Source organism: Natator depressus, chromosome 17 (assembly GCF_965152275.1).
Source record: "Natator depressus isolate rNatDep1 chromosome 17, rNatDep2.hap1, whole genome shotgun sequence".
Taxonomy (NCBI): Eukaryota; Metazoa; Chordata; order Testudines; family Cheloniidae; genus Natator; species Natator depressus.
The window spans coordinates 2413815-2435767 of record NC_134250.1 but is presented as its reverse complement, the minus strand read 5'-3'; the positions used below and the strand labels follow the sequence as shown (position 1 = coordinate 2435767).

General features: G+C 66.7%; 1 protein-coding gene across 3 annotated transcripts; it reads right to left on the bottom strand.

The window, feature by feature from the left end:
* Positions 1-2169: 2169 nt before the first annotated feature.
* Positions 2170-20774, bottom strand: ANKRD13B (ankyrin repeat domain 13B). 3 transcript variants are annotated; one of them, XM_074974311.1, is made up of 15 exons: positions 20620-20774; positions 10254-10389; positions 8819-8943; positions 8512-8557; positions 7953-8096; positions 6981-7170; positions 6737-6803; positions 6207-6288; positions 5983-6047; positions 5716-5846; positions 5147-5304; positions 4700-4852; positions 4128-4288; positions 3499-3579; positions 2171-3033 (listed from the first exon to the last, which is right to left on the bottom strand). In XM_074974311.1, the coding sequence occupies exons 1-15, from the start codon at positions 20725-20727 to the stop codon at positions 2773-2775; spliced, it is 1908 nt and encodes a 635-aa protein (XP_074830412.1). In that variant the 5' UTR covers positions 20728-20774; the 3' UTR covers positions 2171-2772. The 3 variants fall into 3 exon arrangements, with proteins under 3 accessions (XP_074830411.1, XP_074830412.1, XP_074830410.1); XM_074974309.1 differs by having other exon boundaries at positions 3503-3579; XM_074974310.1 differs by lacking the exon at positions 4128-4288 and having other exon boundaries at positions 2170-3033; positions 3503-3579; positions 20620-20769.
* Positions 20775-21953: the final 1179 nt, after the last annotated feature.

Sequence of the window (21953 nt, the reverse complement as noted above, 5' to 3'; positions counted from 1 at the left end):
GGGAAATGGGATTTAGCAGGGGGATTTGGGGTAAGCCCAGCAGTCAGTGCCCCCTTCCTCCTGAGTGGCTGGCACCCTGCGTGGGCAGTGCACCCCCAGTGGGCTGGCACTGCAGTAACTGCACCAGATGTCTCTGGGGATGGGGTGGGGGGGGGGGTTAGCCAAGGCTCTGGTCGCTGCTGGGATGCCTTCAATCAAGTCAAACCCGTGTGCCCAGCTGTGTCCCACCCCCAGGGACTGAGCCAGGCTGGAGCTGGACCCTGGCTGGGGGCCCCCCTCCCCATAGAGCCCACATCTGCTAAGAGACAAATGTTAAAGACTTTTATTGGCGTCCACTGTGATTGCAGCCTGTGGGCCGGGCCCACCCGCCAGGCCGTGGCCACATGCCCCAGCCCCTGCTGTACAGTTGGTGTGGGGAGGTGCCGTGGGCGACTAAGAAAAGGTCCCTACCCTGTCACAGCTTCGGGAGGGAGCCAAGTGCCCGCTGCTGCCCCAGTTTCAGTGTGATGGCTCCTCGCCAGGCGGTGGGTCCCCTCAGGCGGGGGGTGACCTGCCAGCCGGGTACACGGGGCCACGCCCCTGCGCTGGCATGCCAGAAGGTCTGTCCTTTGTGCAAACCAAGCGAAGGCCTGTGCCCCCAGCCTGGCGCAGGGCGGGCCTGGGCCCCATCTCAGCACAGGGCTGCTGTGTTCTCGGGGACACGGGGACTTAGCACCATTTGACGTAAGGTTTCTCTGGGGTTTTGGACCCTGTGTGAGGAGTGTGGGCTGCGGGGGGTGCTAGGGAACCTCTCCGCCCAGGCCATGGGGCTGCAGCGTGTGGGCTGGGAGGGCCTGGCAGCAGGAACCTATGGCTGGCTCAGGGGGTGCTCCTGACTCCCCCCCCCCAATCCCCCTCAGTGGGCTCACTTGAGAGCTGGAGGGCCAGCAGGGGGCAGTCACGCCATGCTGGGCTGTCCCAGGGAAAGTGGGGAGGGGGCTCCCCTTCCTAATGATGGTGTTGGCAGACACCCCTGGCCTGGGGTGCGGGTGCTGCCCAGGCAGAGAAACCTGCCCCCACTCCCCATAGTTCAGGAGTCAGCTCCAGCCGGGCACCCCAAAGGATCCTGGTGTGTGGGCTGCCCCAGGGCTGGGCTGTCAGCGGGTGGGCAGTGCTTCCTCTGGGGAATGGCTCCTGGGCATGGGGTGGGGGCTGCAGCACCTGCCCTGCCCCCTCCCCCCACTAGCAGGCTTTGGTAAATGCCCACCCTAAGTGTGCTGGCAAGGGCCTGCCTGGGCAGCACCCCCACGGGGCTGGGGAGGGCGTGGGCTCTGGGCACGGCCCTGGTGTGGGCTGCTCCCGGGCGGGGCAGGTGGCCTCTGGCAGGGCCGGGCCGGTGGGGCTCCGTGGTTAGTGGCAAAGCGGCTGGCAGCCCACAGGCCTGGCCGGGCTCCTGGCTAAGTGCACTTGATGCTGTTTCGGTGCCTCGGAGCCCTGGGACTGGCGCGTGCTGAGAGGGCAGCAGACGGGGCTGGTGCCTACAGCCAGCGTGGGTTCAGCATGGAGGGCAGAGGTTACTTGCCCTGTGCCCGCCCCCCTAGGGGCTCCCTGGGTGCTAGCCTCCCCCATCTCTGGCCCTGCCATGGCCCAGCAGGCAGGGCTGGCACTGCTCGTTCCCCGGCCCAGCTCCTGGGGGCAGCCCTGGGGCAAGGCAGGAAGGCAGGGCCTGGCACCAGCAGCCTCACACATGGCATAGGAGTGAATGTGTCCGGGCCGGCCGCCGGCAGTGCCAAAGCCCCATGCAGCCAGGCAGTGGGGGAGGGGCTCTGGGCAGCAGGCCTAGGGGAGTTGGGCAATGTCCCTGGGTCACTGAAGACTTGGGGGCCTCTGTGAGCCCATAGTGGGGGGGAGAGTGTGTGCAGCTGGGCCCTGCCCTTGCTGTGGGTCACAGGGGGCGGGAGGCTCAGACAAGCTCAGCTGCCAGGGGAGGGGAGGGGCAGGGTAAGGGGCCCAGTCCAGGCAGCACGAGGTGGGGGGGAAGCAGCTCCTGGTATCACCATGCAGCAGCGTTCCTACTTCCCTGTGCAGCTCACCCCATCCGGCCCTGCCTCTGGGCCCCACACCGCTTAGTTAGCACCCTCCCTTCCTGACCCACAGCCCCCTGCTGTCCCCCTGCCCCCCAGCTCTGCTGGTGCCCCTCACTCCCGACCCGCAGCCTCTTGCTAGCCCAGCCCTGGGCTCTCCACCCCCTGCTCTGCCAGCCCCTACAGCTGGCTGTAGCTGGTGAGTACCCACCCACTGGGACTGGGGCGTGAGTAAGGGGCCTCGGGGTGCCCCCTGCCTTGCAGCAGGTCACCTCCTGCCACTGCAGCCCCGTCCTGTCCTCCCCCACAGGGTTATGGGCGCGGTGCCCTCTCCCCATTCTGTAAACTCCACCCCAGGCCCGCAATCTCTGCCCCTCACTGGCCGGGCCTGGGTCATTGGGGCTGCCCAGGGCAGGCGAGGGTTAATGAGGAGTCCAGGGGGCATGGGGAGCCAGCCCACTCCCTCTGGGGTGCAGGGCACCGTAAGCGGCACCGCCGGGGCTCCCACCTCCCTCTGACGCAGCAGAGTCTCCTCCTGGCGGGGCAGCCCCTGTGCCCCCTGGCAGTGTTCTTGGCATGGTCTCTGAATGGCTCCGTGCGATGGCATCTGCGGCGGGCCAGCGCTAGCACCTCTCTGCTCACGTGGGCACCGCTGCCACCCCGCCGCGGCTCAGGGAAAGCCCACCCTGGCCACGAGCCGGGCCCCGGCTCAGCGCGAGCTGGGCAAGAGCTGCAGGGCCCGTCGCAGGCGCTGGGCTACTGCTCGGTCAGCGAGAGCTGCAGGATGCGCCGCAGCTCCTCCTCCTCCTGCCGCGTGCGCCGCTCGGCCTCCGCCTGCTCCCGCGCCGACAGCTCCATGGCCAGGCGCAGCTGCTCGTCGTAGCTGCGGAACAGGGGGCTGGGCCCACCGCTGCCCCGGCCTTGCTGCTGGGGGCCGGCCTGCCGCGGGGGAGGCGTGTGCTGGGGTGACCTAGGGGGGCAGGGAACAGAGCAAAGATGAGTGGGGGTCCCGGGAATGCGGGTGCCAAGGCTGAGCCGAGGCTGCTGTGGGGCCCATCGCCTGGACACCGGGCGCTAAGTGCCCTGGGTGGGCGAGCACAGCAGCTCCCCGCCCCCAGCTGGGACGCTAGAGCCCTGTCAGTCGCGCCTGCCTCCGGCAAGCAGAAGGCCCCAGTGTGATGACCCTGGTGGCGTCCCCAGGGAGCTGGAGTGTGGCCAGCTTCGTTACAGCTGGGGAAACTGAGGCACAGCCCGGGCAGGTCGCTGGGAGAGAGCTAGGGTCCCCTCACCAGGCTGGGCTGAATATAGCTGTGGAACAGAGCCACGGGGCTAGGCTGCGTGGGGCCAATGGGCCGTGCGGGACAGACCGACCCCCCCCGGCTCCAATGCCAGGCCCTGTGAGCCCTGACCCTGGATAGGACTAGCCAGACCTTACCAACCTGTCTCCTCGCCGGCCCTCCTGGGACATGGGGTGTGTGCCCGGCTTGCTGTTGGTCAAAGCTTCCCAGATGGTCACCTGCAGGGGAAGCCGCAGTGCATTAACCCTTCGCCTGCCACCTCCCCTCCCACTCCCCAGCCTGGCTGGCGCTTCCTGGGGCCTGGCTGGGGGTTAGGCCAAGCCCAGGGCATGGCCAGAGAGAGCAGAGGAGACATTTATCCCAGTGGGCACAGGGCCCCCAACACCAGCCCAGCTGCAGCAGCCCCTGGGCTTCTGTTCTCCTTGCTGGCGCTGCTGCCCTATGTGTGTGCCAGCGCCAAGGAAGGGCAGGGGAGGATCCGCCACAAGCTGCGGGTGGCAGCGTGGGGCTGCCCCGGGCCAGGCTGGCAGGCAGAGTGGGGCTCGGGGGGGCTGTGCTGCTCTTCTAGTGCTGTGGGGCTGGAACAGAACTAAGGTGAGAGCTGGTCCCCTGCAGCGCCCGAGGCTGGGTGCTCACCGCGCCCTGCCCGGCAGGAGGGGCAGCCCCAGGAGCCACGCACTGGGATGAGGCTGTTCCCATCCCGTGACACCCAGCGGGCCCCGGGGCAGTTCTCGCCAGCGCCCAGCAGAGGGGGCGCAGAGCCCACCTGGTCGTACTCGGTGCCCGCCTCCAGCAGGCTCTGTTGGATGGCGAACTGCAGCAGGTCGTCATCCTCCTCGCGCATGGCGTCCCGCTGGCTGCCCAGCACGCTGTACCCGGGCGGGGCCTCGAACAGGGACAGGTCCATCTCACAGGCCCGGCAGGAGGCTGCGGGGACCAGACGTGCCCGTCACTGCGGGGGGGGACATGGCGCAGCATGCATCCCCTGCAGACTACACCCCCCAGCATGCACTCTGGTGGCTCGCGCCACAATGCATGCTGGGAGCTGCAGGCCCCACAGCCCGGCCTCCCTAGGGAAGGGGAGGGCAGGTGCCAGCAGGATGGGGCGCCGTGGCTACTGGCCTCCTGGCTGGTCGCCAACAGGGGGGGCCAAGCCAGGTCAAAGGGGGGGCTGCTAATGTGCACAAGCCCAACTCCCCCTCCCTTATAAAACCGGAGAGGGGGACCAGGGGGCTGGTGCGCAGATAGCTCTGGACGTGGGGGTGCTAAGGGCCGACCGCAGACCCCAGCGCCTTGCCCGTCCCCTCAGGGTCCCTCCCCGGGGCGGGTGCCGCGTACCCAGGGAGCTGGAGCTGCTGACGCTGGAGGAGTCGCTGCTAGGCGAGGGCGCCTCGCTGCCGGAGCTGCGGCGCACGGAGCTGACGGGCTCGTCGCAGCCGTTGAGGTTCCCGAAGGTGATGCGGGCGTTGAGGATGTGGAAGATGGGGATTTCTGGGAGACGGAGAGAGCGGGCGCAGTGAGGGAGGTGCCACCTGCCGGGCCTGGGGCTGGCAGCTCCAGGGCCAAGAGACCAGCACATGCCTACCCACCCCACACACCCCCCTGCCCCATGGGGATCCGGGGCTGGCAGCGCCAGGGCCAGGGCCAGGAGAGCAGCCAGAGTCATACCTGGGCACTGAAGGCCCCAGGGAGCCCCTGGTCATCGGGTGAGGGCACCGGCCAGGGCCTGGTGCACGGAGCTCCCGGCGGCCGGATTGGGGCAGGGCAGGGGCAGCGCGGCCTCACCTATCTTGACGGGGAAGCCAGGCGGCAGGCGGAGCGTGATGAAATCCCGGAGCTTGGCGAACAGCGCGTTGCTTATGGCCATGAGGTCGATGATCGGCCCCACCTGCTCGCACAGGGACAGCGGGTGATCCTCACACAGCCACAGCTTGGCCTTGAACCTGCAGCGGGAAGAGATGCCCACAAGAGCACGGGCCCCTGCCTGGCGCTGCCCCTCTGGCACTGTGCCCAGCTAGAGGGTCCCCCAGCACAGAGCCTTGCGGAGCACGGGCTGCCCACGAGAGCTCACTGGGCAGGTGCTGCCCTCTGCCCCATGGGACAGCCCATACTCCTCACAGTCTGGGCAGCCTGCACCACAGTCTCATGTGGGGAGCCCCAGGCAGACCCCAGGCAGATTCGGGGGGGCCCTGGCCATGCCCCTGCCCAGCCATTCTCTCCCAGATCAGCCTCCGGCCCGCTCCTGCTCTCTCTGCCCCACTCTCCTGCAGCAGTGAGTTCCACCTATCCCCAGCCTTCCCTCTCTTGACGGGGGTCCCCCTTTGCCCCAGGTTTCCTGGCGGGCCCCTCCTTACTTCTGCGTCTTGGTGGTGAGCTCCATGGGGCGCCCCATGTCTCTGCTGCCTAGCTCGAAGCTGGGGTCGAAGTACTCCTCGGGGGTGATGGCCGTGGGGTTGGTGTGGCTCCGGGTCTGCGTGATCAGCGTCTGCGCCGGGACGAGCAAAGGCCTTGTTAGCACAGCCAGGCTGGGGCTGCTCTGCTCATACGCGGTCCCCTCGCCTCCCCCAGCTACTGGGGCTGTGCTGGTCCCAGAGCCGCCCCCAGCTCAGCCCGCTACTCACCCCATTGCTGGGCCCCACATGCTGCTCGGCGATCCCCAGGAAGGACTGCAGCGGGGTCTTGCTGCCTGCAGATAGACGGGGACAAAGCACGGGGCTGTGACACCAGCGGCTCCCCGGCTGGGGCAGCGCCAGGGCCTGCCTGCCTCCCCCAGCCAAAGGCGGATGGGAAAGTTATGGGGCTGCCGGGGAAGAAACAGGGCCCAACCCCTGGAGCCGGCCCTTACCTTTGCTCTTGCCCTTGTGCTGGTCGGAGAGGTGCTCCGTCCGCGTCCGTGTGATCAGCTCCACGTTGGACGCGCCGTAAACCTGCAGGGAGGAGCCCGAATGCCAGAGGCTGCAGCTCTCTCTGCCCGACAGCCCCCCAGAGGTGTGCCCCCGCCAGGGGCTGGGCTGGCAGGAGGGGGCAGTGGCTCCAGCCCCCCACGTGGGCCCTGTGACCAGGGCTCCTCAGGCTGCTCTCCCTGCCACTGGGGCCCTGGTTGGGAGCTAAGGCCCCACTGCCATGGCCCGGCTGCTCGGGGGGCAGCCAGACGTGGGGCATTGTGGCTCTGCGCCCACCAAGGAGCCTTGGCTGGGGCCAGGTGAGCCCTGCTGGCGAGGAGGCCAAGGTGTGACCCTGCCTTTGTGCTGAATCGGGTCCCGATATGGCTTCCCCTGCCCCTCCCAGAGCTGGGGAGGGAGCACTTGCCTCCCCCTGCCTGCTGCCCTGCGCCCCCCTGCCCATGGCCAGTGGCAAGGCCGCCCTGCCCCTCACCTTGGCCTCGTACCCGTTCACCACCTCTGTCTTCTCGCTCCGCCAGCCCAGAAGCCCCGTCTTGTTCCTGACGGCGACAAGGCAGCCGTGAGTGACAGACCCACGGGGGATTCACGCTCAGCCCCCCCCCCCATCTGCCAGGCCCTGCCCAGAACCAGGGACCCGGGGCACCCCTGGGCTGCAGCAGAAGTTGCCTGCCTCCCAGCCCCCTCCCGGAGCCTTCCCCTGCCCGGCGCGTGCCCACCTCTCAAAGGCGATGTTCTTGGTGTCAAGCTGTGTGGTGACGACGGGCGCGGTGAGCCGGCCCATCACCTGCTCCTCGGTGGGCTGCACGGCAGCCAGCAGGCCCTCGCGGTCGTGGCTGGCCAGTGCCAGCGTCTCGGAGTACACCACCTGCCGGTCGTGGTCGATCTCCAGCACCACCGCGCTGGTGTCTGCCGGGAGGAGGCCACGTCAGCACCTGCCCCCAGGGGCTGCAGCTCGGGGGGGGGCTCCAGAGCGGCACGGGGGGTGCGGGCTGGGGGCATGGGGGAGTGCAGAAGGGCTGTGCATGCATGTGCCAGGGGCCTGCCTGAGTGTGCCCGTGCTGGATCTCCAGCTGTGGCAGAGCCACCCTCCCCGGCAGCGAGCAGGGGGCCAGGTGGGCTGCCCCGCCGCCAGACATCAGCACCTCCCCCATCCATTACTGCCCCTCTGGCTGCACGAACCCCACGCTCCCCCTCCACGCTGCTGCGTCTGCTTGCCAGCTTCAGGCTGCCAGCCGGCAGAGAGGCGTCTCCCTCATGCCACCTGGTGTCTAGACGGGGCTTTTCACTCCTCCGCCCAGCCAGCAGGATGAGACCTCTGCGACGCTCGTGCCAGGGGAGCGGGCAGCAGCCAGGGCATAGAGCACCCGCCCCAGGCCTGCAGGGCTAAGCTGGACCTTTCCAGAGCACTGCCCAGCTAGCGGGCTCCCCCACCACGCGCCCCGGCACCTCCCGCACGGGGTCACCCCAGCGACCGGCTGCGGCGCAGGGGGAGAGAGGTGGCACGTCCAGCTGCGGGCAGGTGGGGGGGCGGAGTGCACTGAGTGGCCGGCGTGGCTCCGCTGCAGCGAGATGGGCATGTGCATTGTCAACAGCCGGTGCCCACGGGCTGCCCCGGGCAGGGCTGGGGGCCGCGGCCCTGCTGCCCCCAGAACCTTCCGGCACCGCGCTGTGCCAGGGGCCACGCCGACCTTGTCCCCGGAAGACGAAGCTGCGGTTTCCCCGCTGCCAGGTCATGTGGTCGAAGCCAAGCAGCGTCGTGTCCACACGCAGGTTCTGGCCGCTCTTCCACACCTTGTAGGTGTCGCTGGGGCAGATCTTGGAGACCAAGGGCACTGTGGGGAAGGCAATGTTAGGGGCAAGTCCCCCGTGGCTAGAGCCACCCCTCAACCCCTCTCACGCTGCCTCGTGGGGCAGTGGGCAGGGGCGTCCCGCTGGCCTGGGACCCATTGCTCCAGGGGCCAGGAGATAGAATTCCCCAAACCACCACTGGCCAGAGCTCTCCACTCGGGGGGAGCAGGGTGGGGGGCCCAGCAGGTGAGGGGAGAGGCAGTGGGGTCCCCAGCAGGGAGGGGTCCCCAGCAGGGAGGAGGCAGGTGGCCCTTGGACTCGAGGGCTGCCTGGGGCCGTCACAGGTGTGGGTGAGCACCGGGATCTGGGGTGATGCGAGGGGCATCCATGGGCTTGGGGGGGGCAGCAATAGGGCGAAAGTGCTGGGCCCAGCCTCCCCCTGGTGGCCCCAGAACTTACCCCAGCTGGTGAATTCCCATTTCATCTCCACGTAGAAATCCTGGGCCTGGGGAGAGGAGAGAGAGGCCGGGGTTGAGGGCACCCAGTGCCACCCACGGGATCCCCTCACACCCAGCAGCTGCAGGGACAGGGAGCCAGGAGTCCTTGGTGTGACCATGTGCGAACCCTGCCAACTTCCCCCTACATGGGGCTGGCGCTGGGCACATGAAGCCCGCTGGGCAGGGCCGGGCAGGGGACCCCTGGCCCGGGAAGCACTGGCTCCTTGCGGTGGCCCAGGGCAAGAAGAGGGTGCAGGCGGGGGCTGTACCTTGCGTAGCTTCTCCAGCAAGATGGGGATCCCGGCCAGGCGCTTGACGGCTCGCTGATAGTCACGGTACCGCAGGACCAGCTGCACCAGCTCCAGGTCGCGGGTGCTTACTGCCTCTTGGAGCACTGGGGGGTCAGAGGGGGGTATTAGGGGCAGCGGGCAGGGTCCCCTCTGCCCACGTGACCAGGAGAGCCAGCCCTGCCCCAGCCTGCACCGGGGAGGGCAGCACCTGGCCAGGGTACCCTGTCCCAGACCAGGGAGGCGCCTGGCCTGGTCCTCTGGCAGTGCCCCTGGGCAGAGCTGGACTCCTGCAGCTCTGTGAGGCCCGTGGGTTTGCTTCAGCCAGGGGGGCGTCAGCATCAGCCCTTAGGGTCCCCCTGGGGCTGCCCCCTCCCACCTGCCCTGAGCCACTGCAGGAGCACAGGCTGGCTACCTGCACGCGCGGGTGGAGGTGCTGGGAACGGACACTGCAGGCCTATACAGCACCTCCACAATGTCTGCCAGGAGCCCTGGGGGCTGCTGTGTTGGGTGGGGATGGTACTGAGGGGCTCCAGCAGAGGGGCTGTGCGTTGGGATTGGGGGGCACCAGCAGAGCTGGGGGGGCGGACAAGGGGCTGGGGCTGTGGGTTGGGATCAATGTTCCCTCTAATTTTTTACGTTCATGTGCGGAATGAATTTTGTTCTGTGCACCAATATGGAGGTGATGTGTGGCACGGGTGGGACCGAGGGGATTGGGGTGTGGGAGGGGGCTTAGGGCTGGGGCAGAGGGTTGGTGTGCAGGGGGTGAGAGCTCTGGGGTGGGGCCAGGGATGAGGAGATTGGGTTGCAGGCTGCCCTGGGGCAGCGGTGGGGAGAGAGGCCTAGCTGGGCTGGGCTGGGGGAGGGACGCCTCTCCCCACATGTGCGGCCATTGATAGCCTGTTGCACAGCCGCGCAGCTTACAGGGAACTTAGCTTGGGATAGGGGGGCACCGGCAGAGCTGGGGGAGCCAGGCGGGCTAGCAGGGGACTGTGGGTCAGGAGTGAGGGGCACCGGCAGAGCTGGGGGAGCCAGGCGGGCTAGCAGGGGACTGTGGGTCGGGAGTGAGGGGCACCGGCAGAGCTGGGGGAGCCAGGGTGGGCTAGGGGCTCAGCAGAGGTGGCTAGGGGCAGGGTGCCCAAGTGCTCCTGCTCTTCAGCCCCCACCTGCACTGCACAGTGACCTCCGTGAGCTCACACCAGGCGCCTGGTTGCTCTGTCACCCCCCCAACCCCCCGTGCAGTGGAGCTGGTCTCACTGGTATCTGTTGCCTGTTAAGTGCCAGCCCCTGCAGAGCTGGCTCTGGTGCCTAGAAACGGCAGCGTCCCCAGGTGCCAGCCCCCCAGCGCAGGAGAGGTGGGGCTGCTGCAGGCCCTGGCTGTCAGCCTCCCCCCGGCGTCCCAGAGCCGCCTGCCCACCTGTCCAGCCGCTGCGGTTCTCCTTGCCCACATCAGCTCCATGCTGGAGCAGGACCCTGGCGCAGTCCAGGTAGCCCAGTGTGGTGGCGAGGTGCAGGGGCGTGCGGCCCCGCGGGTCCAGCTGCTCAATGTCCACCTGCCAGGAGAGCCCAGAGAGGGTCTTAGCTGGGGGTGATCCCGGGACGGGGTTCGGGGGAGCAGCCCCAGCAGGCCTGGCTGCTGCTCCGGATGGGGCTGCTCCCAGCCGTCATCATCTCTGTGGGGTGCTGGGACCTGGGGCCCCTGGAGTCTCAGTGCTCCGTGGGGCGGGGGTGTAGGCCCTGCTGGGTCTGGTGGGGGAGGGCACAGAGCTGTCCAAGGAACCGGCTGGCGAGTGGCCCTGGCCTGGGAATTCGGGGCGCAGGTTCCTCTGGCCAGGGCCAGCCATTCGCCCATTGGTGCCAGTTGTTCTTTATGGGGGGAGCCCCATGCAGATGAGCCCTGGTGCCCTGGGCTGGCTGCTTCTCTGGCCAACACAGCACTGGGCCTGGTAGACGGGCTACAACCCAGGCCCCATGGACATCCCCCCAGTTCTGCGTCCAGGAGCCGAGCGGTTTGAGCCCGAGCCCATTCAAAGGCAGACCTGGAATGGGTGAAATTTGAGCCCCCGATCCCCACCTCCCCCCAGGGCCTGACTTTGAGCTGGGACCTGACCAGCCCCCGGGGCAGCTGCAGCCTGTGCTGGTGAAAGTCAGGGGAGAGAGGCTCCAGGCCCACAAGTGCAGCCCATAGGTCTGGGGGTGAGTGACCCCGCCTGGGCCCAAAGGCCTTCCCCAGCTCCGGCTCTGGCCTGGGCCCTGGGGGCTCCCTCCTGCACTGTGGGGGGACATGGCAGGGGAATCCTGACAGCGGGCGGGAGGACTGACAACAGGGCACCTTGCTGGGGCAGGGAGTGAATGCTCCGGTCCGTGCCAGCAGCGCCATCCTGGGAGCAGCTGCCCAGATGAGCCTGTTCTCTCCCCACGCCCAGCGAGGGGGCCCATGGCCTTTATCCCCATGACCTCCGGGCAGCCCAGCCAGGTGGGGAAAAGCTGAGCTCTGTGGGGCAGAGCTAGAGCTATTGGGGGTGGGGTTTCCTGTATTGGGGTCAGTGAAGAGCATCCACTCCCTGCTCCCATCCCATCCCATCCCTGCTGCCCTGGCTGGCCCAGCCTGTGTGCTGGGAATCAGCCCACGCCAGCTGGAGGAGCCCACATGGACTCCTGTGCGCCAGGCCTGGGCACTCCCTGCCCAAAGCCGCAGGGCAGGTGGTCGGAGGCCTCTGGGATGCAGCCAGGGCAAGGCACCTGCCCCCGCAAAGCACATCTCCCCCTGCCTCCAGCGGAGAAGGGCACTCAGCCTCCTCGGCCCTGGCTGGGTCAGCCAAGGAGGGGCCGGTCATGCTGGCAGCTCCGGGGCATGAAGGACAGCACTGGGCTAGCAGCCCCTGAGTTCCTTGGAGGTGGGCTGTGGGGCAGGATTCGAGCCAGCACCCTGCTGGAGGGGCTCCATCCCCCCCCCCACACACCTGGCTCAAGCACTGAGCTGATGTCCCCTCAGTTAGGTAGCGAGCTGGGGAGGGCGTGCAGCTGTGCTGGGCCCAGGACAGGAGCGAGGTGGAAGGGTTAATAGCATTTATTGGCCCAGCTTCTGCTGGGGAGAGACAAGCTAGTGAGTCTGAGCCACGCACTTGAGCCATTGCAGGCTGTCACTGCCCCCGGCCTCCCTCGGTAAATCCACCGGCCTCTATCTGTGACCAATGACACTGTGGCTCTGTGTTGCATCCCCCGTTCCTGCCCCGTGTCACCCCGGCACTGCTGCCCGGCAGCTCACGTCCCTGTGTGCCCAGCATGTGCTACCCTGCCCTCACGTGCCCCCTTGCGTGTTATTTCCAGCTGTGGTATGCATCACGTCACGCCCAGCCAGATGTGCCAATCACCGCACCTCAGGCCATGTGTGCTCCCCCTCCTGCTCTGAGGGCGTGCGGCAGGGGCAAGTGGGATCTGACCTACCCCCTGAGGCCCAGCCCCCGCTCCTGGCAGAGGCGCCTGGCTGGACTCACCGCCCAGCTCTGCACCATGGGCCCTGCCGCTGGGACTGGCTGGGAGCTCAGCGCATGCCCCAGGCTGTGGCTGAAGGCCCGGAGCGTGGGGACAGCCGGGGGCTCCTCCTGCACACATCCCCATCTCTGCCCCGCGTCCCTTCTGTGGGGGCAGCCGGGAGGGCTGCCACCGCCCGCTGTGCCCCCTAGCACAAGGCTCCCGCTCTGCAGGCAGCTCCGTTCCCATCCCCCGCTGCCCCCCCCAGCCCTTCCCGCTGAAAGCCCAGCGGCAACCCAGGGGAGCGCCTGTCACATCCACTTCCCGCCCGACTGCCGAGGAGGCCATGCATGAAAGGCACATGCCAAGCTGAGGAGATGACAAGCTGGGTTTGCTGGGTCAAGGGGCAGCTGGGCTGGCGTCCAAGCCCCGGTGGGGGGAGAGGACGGCAGCTCTTGTGAGTGCCATGCCAGGAGCCATGCTAGGGATGGGGTGGGGTGCCAGGCCACAGGGCTAGGAGGCACAGGAGAGGGGGTCTGACCCTGCAGGGGGTCCTGTGAGAGCTGAGGGGGAGCCCCACTCCCTGCAGAGCCTGGCCCCGGGGTAGAGGGGGGCCCAGCAACACCCTCACTTGCAGGCACAGCAAGCCCTGCTCACGGGGCAGCCCTGCCTTTACCCCTCCAGCCGCCGCAGAGAGATGGGCCCGACGGCAACCCCAGCCCCCAGCTGCCTGGAGCTTGCAGGTTCCGGGCCCATCTCTGCTGCCCGCCCCAAGACGCGGGCACAGTGGTGTTGTGCGGCGCTGAAAGGGTTAATGGCTTCTGGCCTGCAGGGCTCTGGGCCAGGCCAGGTGAGCTGCCGGGAGCCCACTGGCTAGAGATGGCCGGGCTCCCAGGTGCCAGCTATTTCCTGAGCATGCCCTGCCCGCTGGGCTGGGTCTGCAGCCTGTGGGGAGTGGGAGGGGAGGCCCAGCTGGGTCTGCACCAGGAGCCGGCCAGGGCCCCGCTCTGTGCCACGGGGGTGGGGTCAGGGCCCCGCTCTGTGCTGTGGGGGGTCAGGGCCCTGCTCTGTGCCGGGTTGGGCCCTGGCTGGATGTGATGGGGGTGCATGTCTGGAGGTGGCAGCTAGCGGCTCTGGGCCAGCGTCTCCTCCAGCCCCCCTGGCTAGGGGCACAGGGGCCCTGAGAGGAGGCCTGGAGTGTGGGAGCCGCCCCCCCCCCCCCCGGAGCAGCGGGGGGCTGTGGGTTGGAATGAGGAGCACAGGTGGGGGGGAGCCGAGTCCCTGACTTGGGTGAGTGGGGCCCCACTTTTCCTGGCCGCTCTGCCACAGGGAGGCTCCCTAGGAGCATTGGGGGGCGGGACCAGGTTGCTTGGAGACGACTCTCCCTGGAGCCCCTCCCCCACCAGTGCTAATTGCCCCACACTCCTTTGCCAGACACTAGCTCCCAGGGGCCGATTCTTGTTGCTGAGAGAAATTGTAACCCCCCGGGGGGGGCAGCTGCACTGCTGCCAGGCTACCCTGACCCCGTGCCCCGGCACTCTGGGGGGCTGAGTCAGCAGAGGAGCCCCCAGCTCAGTGCCAGGGGCTGAGGACTGGCACAAACCCCTCCCTCCTCATCCCCAGCAACTGCCCCAGCCTCCCTGGAGCAGCCAGTGCGGTTGGGCGCTGCCAGCCACGCTGGGGCGTCTCCCACAATCCTGCCCAGGGAGCAGAGCTCGGCCATCCCCTGCCATGCACCTCGGGGGTGCCCCAATCACAACCCTGGGAAGGGAGGAGCCCGCAAGGGGTCTCAGCCTTGCCCCGCCCGGGCAGCCGGGCTCTCTGACGCTCAGGTCTGACTTCCCCATGCCCTGGTTCCTGCCTCGGTGCTTCCCATTCACATGCCAGCTGGATCCAGCTGTTAACACCCCCAGGTGCTGCTCCTGTGAGCCCCCCAAACCCACACTGTCCCTCCCGGCCCAGCTCTGGTGCCAGAGCCCTAGCTCCCAGAGCCAATCCTGGCCCAGCCATGGCCTCCCCTCCACCCTGCCTGTCTTGGATGGCAGAGGCCTGGCAAATGTAGCTGTCCCGTCGGAGGGGCACGGCGCACGCTGCCCCTTGGCCTGGCCCGCAGTACTGAGACCCAGGCACTGCCAGGGGGTGCCCCAGAAACAAAACCGGTTCTGGAAGCAGCACCTCCAGTGTAGCAGGAGCTGGCGTGTTAATTAAACGCTCTCCAAGGTGATCGCTCACTGACTCTTAATTGCTCTGATGAAAAGGGCTCTAACTAATTAAAGAAAACACACACACCCCAGCCCTCCAGCTGGGAGCTGGTTAATGCAGCTTCCCCCCACCCCTGGCTGCGGGAGCCGGGCTTTCCTGGGGGCTGGGCCCAGTGGGGTGCAGCCCCAGGGAGGGGATGGGACACAGGCCCCTCACTGTGGACCAGGAACCAAAGCTGGCTCTTGGTGCCTTGGGTGTCAATCCAGAGTCACCCCATTTACACCAGGGTGACCAATCAGGATGTGACTGGCTGGAAGCAGAAGCTAATGCCCAGGCTTCCCACCCAGCCAGCTCTCTGCTCCCAGGCCATCCCCACTTCCCTGCAGCAGCCCCCACCTGCATGGCTGGAACCAAAGCTGGCTCTTGGTGCCTTGGGTGTCAATCCAGAGTCACCCCATTTACACCAGGGTGACCAATCAGGATGTGACTGGCTGGAAGCAGAAGCTAATGCCCAGGCTTCCCACCCAGCCAGCTCTCTGCTCCCAGGCCATCCCCACTTCCCTGCAGCAGCCCCCACCTGCATGCATGGCCCGGCACTTCCCCCACCCAGCGCCGCCCGTGACTACCCTGCTCACACTGCTGCTGTGTTCGGCCTGTTTGCTGAGCACCCCGCTTAGGCCTTCGGGACCTGGGGGGCCAGCCCCAAGTGCTGCTGCCTGGTCCCCAGGCCGGGGCTCTGTGCAGCACCCGGCTCCCATTGCCTGGGGTGGGTGAGGCCCTGAGGCAGCTGCGTGGCTCCTGCCCCTGCTCGTGGCTGGCGAGTGGCAGCGTCTCTCGCCCAGGCACCAGGAGGATGGGACTCGGCAGAGCAGGTTGGCGTGGCTAGATAGGGTCAGCAATCTTGGCTGCAGGGGAGGAGGCGCTGCACAAGGGTGGTCTCAGCAGGCCATGGCCGCGGAGAGAGGGCGGGGGGGTGTTACAGGCCCTGCAGGGCCAGCCTGCCTCCTTCATTCGTGGCTGCGTTGGGCTTGGCCCAAGCCTGGCAGTGACTTGTTCATCAGGCATTAGCTGCTGGCTCCCCGCACACCCGCGGGGCTGCAGGGCGAGGGGCTGCTGGAGGAGCCCAACCCTCCAGCTGGGCAGACAGCAGAACGGGGACTGTTCATAACAACTCACTGCACCTCCGGGCCAGGGTTCCTCGGGGGGGCTGCTGTTTGTCCCAGATGGTCATAACAGCCCCATCACCCTGAGAGCCGGGGGCTCTGTCCAGAGCCATGAGCCCAGACACCACTGCCCTGCCCACCCCAGGGCCCTGGGATGCGGTTCCCCGCTGACCCCCATACGCACGCTGAACCGACTCTGCCTTCATGCAGGGCTGCTAAGGGCCAGTCTTTGCCAACAGGCAGCTGGGGGCAGCTGGCTTCAGAGGGCACCAATCATCGTGCCTGCCAGGAAAAAGGAAGAGTGCTGACCAGGGCACGGGGAGGGGTTATTGCAGAGTTCATCCTGCAGCCTGAGATGCCAGTTTCCATTGACGGGCGCTCGGAGCTGCCCTGGTGCCAGCTGGGCAGTGCCAAGGGGGGAAGAGGAACTGTTTGTGATACCTACTGTTTAATCCACAGGAGCTGCCTGGCTCCACCCAATTGGAGTGGCCGTGCCAGCCGGCTCCAGCCCAGCCCACCCCTCAGTGCCAGCCAGAACCTGCCGCTGGTGAGTTGAGCTGCGCCCCTGGTCCCCACCCCCCAGCTGGCCAAGAGAAGCTCTGCCCAGGGTGCAGGTGTAGCCCCGTGACGTCTCCCCGGAGCTGACAGAGCAGGGCTCTTCCAGTGCAGGCCTGGCTCGCTGCTGCTCGTACCCGGGGAACTCAGGCTCCAGGGCCGACCCCACTGGCTGACCCGTCCAAGCAAGAGTTGAATGTGCCCTCGGGCTCAGCTCCATGTTCTGCTCCCTTCCCCACCCCTTGGTGCCTTGCCACGTATCGGGGTCTGAAACATGCTCCAGACGCCTTGTGGGATTTCCCAGGGGGCGGGCTTGCCTTGGGGCAGGGAATCCGTGGGGCAGGAATGCCAGGGCTGGTCTTGCAAGCAGCCACCCGGATCCTTTGGCTTTGCCATAGCCAAGAGGCAGCAGGCCTCTCCGGAGCAATGGAGAGGGGATTCCCTCGCTGCTGCCCCAGACTCCTCCCAGTCCTGGCTCCATGCTGGCAGTAGGAGAGTGTGAACAGTCCCCCCGACCCGGGGCTTGGCACAGAGCGATCGGGGAGCCACGAGTTCTGAGGTGAGCCCTGCCAGCGACCGCGGAGAGGGGCAGCCAGGGCCAAGACGGCTATGTCCCGTTTGTGGGGGGCCGGGGCCCAAATGTGGGTGAGCTGGAAGGAGGCTTGGGGCAGAGACTTGGCGTGGCTCATCCCTGCTGGTGAGAATCTTCTGCCCTGAGCCCCCTGAACCCAGCTCAGCCTGGCTGTGGTGATGCCCAGGCACCATCCCAGGGCCCTGGCTGCCCCGAGCCGGGTGTTTACCGCTGCACTCAGAGCTGGGCAGAGGGCACAGAGGGTGAGATGCCAGCACTCTGCACTGCCAGTGGCGCCCCCTTGGTGCCAGGTCCACGTGTGTGACCTCAGCCACATCTCTCGGGCCTTGAGCTCTTGGAATCTGGGCTGGATCTGTCTGGGCCTCAGCCCCCCCCCCCCCCCCCAAGGAGCGGGTGCTAATCATCCCTTGGGCTCACCAGGCTGGCTGGCTGGGGCCTTTCATTGCTAGTGTGATACATTAGATTGCAAGCTCCTTGGGGCTGGGACCGGATCTCACTGTCTGCCCGGCACACTGGGGCTCAGATCTCGGCTACTGCCTTGGGCTGGCTCTGGCTCTGTAGCCGAGCTGGGCTCCAGCAGCCAGCACTGGCCTTCCCTCTGCATCGGGGGGGGGGGTCTCTGGGGCCTGGCTAGGAGGGGATGGAGTCAGCCCACAACTCTCGCCGCTGACTGCGGCACCAGGAATGACCTGTGCAGAACCTGAGAACCAGAGAGTTCCCGCAGGCAGCACACCACGTTCTCCTCTTCTGGCCGGACCGCGAAGTACAATGCCCATGGCAGCCCCTTTCCAGGGGCCGGTCTGTGTGAGCTGCCTCCCTGCCCCCCACAATGTCTGGGGCTCCTTTCCAGAGGGACCTTTGCCTAGGCAGGGTCTGGGCTGCTCCTATTCAAGGGAGCCCTAACCTGACAAAATGCAGCTCGCCGGGGGTGCAGCCAGGACTCAGCTGACGCAGCCCCTGCCCCAAACAGCTGCTCCGTGGGCCCCACCCTGCACCCTCCCTGCTGGCGGTAATGCTCGCTACGGCATGCAGGCTGTAGCCTCCTGGAGGAGCCCAGTGATGTTCGCTGGACTGCAGCCGAAGTGCCAGATACGGAGCAGGCAGGTTGCCCTGCGGCAGGCTGATACGGGAAGGACCAGTTGCCCTTGAGCGATTGGAGTGAGGCCGGGGGGCTGTACGATGGGCTGTGTTTTGGGAGAGGCCGGATGTCTCGACAGGAGAGGCACAGCCCGACGTTCTGGGCAGGATGCAGGCAACACTGGGCGAGGGTCTCTGCCCTGCGCGTGGAAGAGATCAGACGGGGTGATCCCAACAGCCGCCGTGGACCAGAGACCCTGCTGGGACCTGCCGCTGGTGCTACCCGGCTTAGAGCCGTGGGCTGCCTGGGGCCTGAGAGCTGCACCCCGAGCCCTCCAGCGAGGCACTGCACAGGGCTCTCGTGGGCACCAGGGGCAGGGCATTTAAGCCAACCTCCAGCCCAGGCAGCTCCTACCAACCAAACCTGGTTTTACTGCTGCCTTTTCCAGCCACGTCTCAGACAATGGGGAGAGACCTCGTGCATCTTGGAGAATTTTTCCTTCAGAGGAAAAGCCACCGCGATGTTCCAAAGACATAAGTTACCAAGCGGGGCGTAAAAATCCCCCTTGCTATTTCTACGCTTGTCCGGTCCGTTCTGGGCACGGGGAAATGGCCAGCACACACTTCGTCAATTTAGCCGAGATCTCCGCCTCCCCGAGCTGCTGCTAAAAATGACCCTGAATTACAAGAGAAATAAAACGCAGGAGATTCCCCCACAGGCTGCTCCGATCAGGAAAGAGGAGAAAACAGGAGCTCATACGTGGCCGCTCCATTTCCATGCAAATCACAATTAGGCCAGGATCTCTCCACAGCTGCCTGCTACAATACAGACGGGTGTGGCACCAGCCAGCCAAGGTAAAGAAAAGCCTTGCAGCCATAGCAAATATCCCAGCCGGAAGAAGATGCGTCAGAGGCAGTTGTACGTCTCATTGTAAAAACAACGAAGGACCTGATCCTGCAAGGTGCTGAGCGCTCTTGGCTCACGGTTCCTGGGCACCAGCAGGGTCTGCAAACTCAGGCATCGTCACACACTTCACACAACTTCAGCCACAGGGAGTTGTGCCCTGGCACAGGGCGGGCAGGCAAAGGAGGAAGTTGGGATGCCCGAATGCAGAACTGCCTGGGGTTTGCCATTTTCCCCACAACACCATACTATTGTTGTAAGGGAGACAGCTTTGTGCTGCTTGGGCGGTGTGTGTTAATTAGTTGAATAACAGTGACAAAGAACCCCCCCACCCCCACCCCAAGCTGGTAAATTCATATTTTGACACTGTGGAAACCCAGCTTAATTATCTGCCAAGGCCAGCGGCCCCAGGAGCTCGTACTCTCTGCCTGGTGTAAATGTGTTCACCAGAGCGTGCCCAGGACAAGCCGTGCTGGAACGCAGTCCTGACACGCACACTGCCCGTTTCCCAAGGTCCATGTCCTTGCTCTTAGCAGGTGTTGTTTTCACCATAGCAGAGACAACTGCACCTCCAGCTACTCCAGATTAATTGTGAGGTGAAACATATATGGAGTGTCTATAACAAACCACCCACGCCAGGTTGGAGAGGAAAGGAGGAAGAGGGGCCCGTGGCCTAGCGCTCATTTACTCCTAGCACCCCAGCTCTCAATGAGTCGTTAACACCCACGCTGGGAGTTTCAATCCAGTCCAAGGGAATTAGGTGACCAGCTTCCACTGCAATTCCCTGGGATTTGGGTGTGGATTCCTGTAGGGCCAGGCAAATCGCAGCCTCGGGTGCAAGGTGATCCTCGGGAGCATGCATGAAGGGGATTGCATGCTCTGAGGCCAGAGGGAATGTATGTGCCCTGGGATCTCGCTGAGCCAGCCGACTGATGCGGGAACTGCTCCGGTCCCATGGTGACGGGCGGTGGCACAGAGCCCTTAGGCAGTCACAAGCTCCCAAACCCAGGGGGCGTTTGGATGGAAAAAGGTGGCCGAGCATCACCGACGGTGGCCACCATCCCACACAGGCCATGAGCCAGGTGCTGAGCCATCTCAGTGGCTGGGCTCCTGATAGAGGTGAACCAATTGGTCCAAAGCTGGCACCCTGCTCTGCGCCCCTTTCCTTAGGCCTCGAGCACCCTGGCCCCGGGACGTACCTCTCTACAAATACTCAGCACCCCAGGGTGCGAAAAGCCAGCACTCTGGGACGCCCACCCTGCAGTGCTTTGCCTGCTGCTTGGGGATTTCTGTCGGCTGCTTTCCACGCTGGCGCTGCCCATGGCACGACAGCCAGTCCCTGGATCCCCCAGCCCGGTGAGGGGCTAGGGACAGTTTCTGGGGAGAAGGGCTTTTGGGGGAGGGTCAAATCACACAGCAGGATCCCCAGCCCCCTCCTCGCCTCCCTTCTGGCACCACTGCGCTGTTACCTACCCCAAGTCCTAGCGGGCCAAGGGCCAGCCCGCCACGGCAAAGACCCCGCTCCCCCTCCCCCAGACCCAATGCAGTGGGAGGCTGCCTGCAGCCGCCCAGCAAGGGCCCGGCTGCCTGCAGCCTGGGAGCCGGGGAAGCCCTGCCATGGAGACACGTTCCCAGGGATGCTGCTGCTGCTGCTGCTGCTGGGGGGGGCGGCGATTCTGTTGCATCAGTTCCCCCCCCCCCGCCCCGGCCCCAGCACTAGCCCCGTTGCCCCCCAGCACAGTCCCGGGCTGAGCCGCGGGGGGGGGCTCGGTGCCCCCCAGCCCGGCGCTGCCCCCGCCCCGCCGGCCGGACCCACCTGCTGGGTGCTGAGCTCGCGGTCCAGCTCGCGGGCTCGGTTGTGCCAGACCAGGCGGTGCAGCGGGTACCTGCCCTCCGGCCCGGCGGCGGCGGCGGCGGCGATCATGCTGTCGGCACGCCGGCTCCGGCGGCGCAGGGGCGAGGGGCTGGGCGCAGGGCTGCCGGCGGCGCGGGGCGGAGGCATGTGGCTGGGAGGGGACCTCCGGCGCGCCGGGCCCGGCTCCGGGGCTCCCCGAGAGGGGGGCGCTCCCGCGCCGAGCGCCGGGCCCCGGGCAGCGCTGCGCGCTCCGCCCGCGCACACAAAGGGAAGCGCCCGGCCGCGCCGCGCCGCGCAGCGCCCACCCGGAGCGCAGGCGGCGGCGGCGGCAGGAAGCGGCGCGGGCTGCCCCAGGGCCCCGAGCCCCAGCGGGCCCCCCGGCCCCGGCATGGCCCCCGCCCCGCTCCGGGACCAGCCCCGCCGGCCGCCGGCTGGCGAGCTCCGTGCAGCGGCCTGGCGGCGGGGCCTGATGGGAGCTGTAGTTCCCCGCCCGGCCGGGGGCAGGGCCGGGCTCTCTGCCCCCCGGCGCTGCGGGGCGCTGCGGGGCGCTCCGGGACCTGGGCAGCCCGGCCCCAGGCTCATCTTCCTCCCACCTCGGCCGGGGGCTGCGCTGGCTTCTCCCCGGTACTGCCCCATGGCCCTGCCCCAGCCCCAGCCCCCTGCCTGCCCTGGCTCCCGCAGCCCCTCCGCTGGGCCTGCAGGGACCGTGCCCCCCGGCCAACATCCCCTCAGTGCTCTGGTGGCAGCCAGGGGCCCCATCTCAGAGCTGGGTCATGGGCACTAGGTTCCATCCCCTTGTCCTCGCCTAAGGGCCCCATGTCACACCCGCTCCTCCTGTGAGACACATGGAGGTCCTGGGCTTTCACCTGACCTAGCAACCTCAGTGTGGCCCCCAGGACCTCTCGCTATGTCACTGGTACCCCCCTGTACCGCGACCACTGGCTCCTCCCCAGCACTGCACATAGATCTCTCTGGTGGACTTCTTGAGACAGAAGTGCTGGGAGGAGCCACTGGTCATGGTCTATGCAGGGTGTAGGTAGGAGAGAGGTCCTGGTGGCCGCTAGATTAAGAGATTGAAGTCCAGGACCTCCATGGCAGCATTCTCTGAAATACTTCCAGTTCCATGCGCAGGGCCAGACAGACAGGCAGAGCTGTCTCCATACAGGGTCTCCATGCAGGGAGGAGACGGTGCTGTTTGGAGGAGGGATTTAGGTTTATTAGGAACTGGGGAACCTTTTAGGAAAGGAGGAGCCTAGGCAGGAAGGATGGGCTCCACCTAAAGCAAAGCAGAACCA

Coding starts and splice junctions, on each gene's coding strand:
- ANKRD13B (XM_074974311.1), bottom strand. CDS start 20,727: ATGATCGCCGCCGCCGCCGCCGCCGGGCCGGAGGGCAGGTACCCGCTG. Junction 4,289..4,699: donor CAGCAGCTCCAGCTCCCTGG/GTACGCGGCACC, acceptor TGGTCCCCGCAG/CCTCCTGCCGGGCCTGTGAG. Junction 3,580..4,127: donor CGGGCACCGAGTACGACCAG/GTGGGCTCTGCG, acceptor CTTCCCCTGCAG/GTGACCATCTGGGAAGCTTT.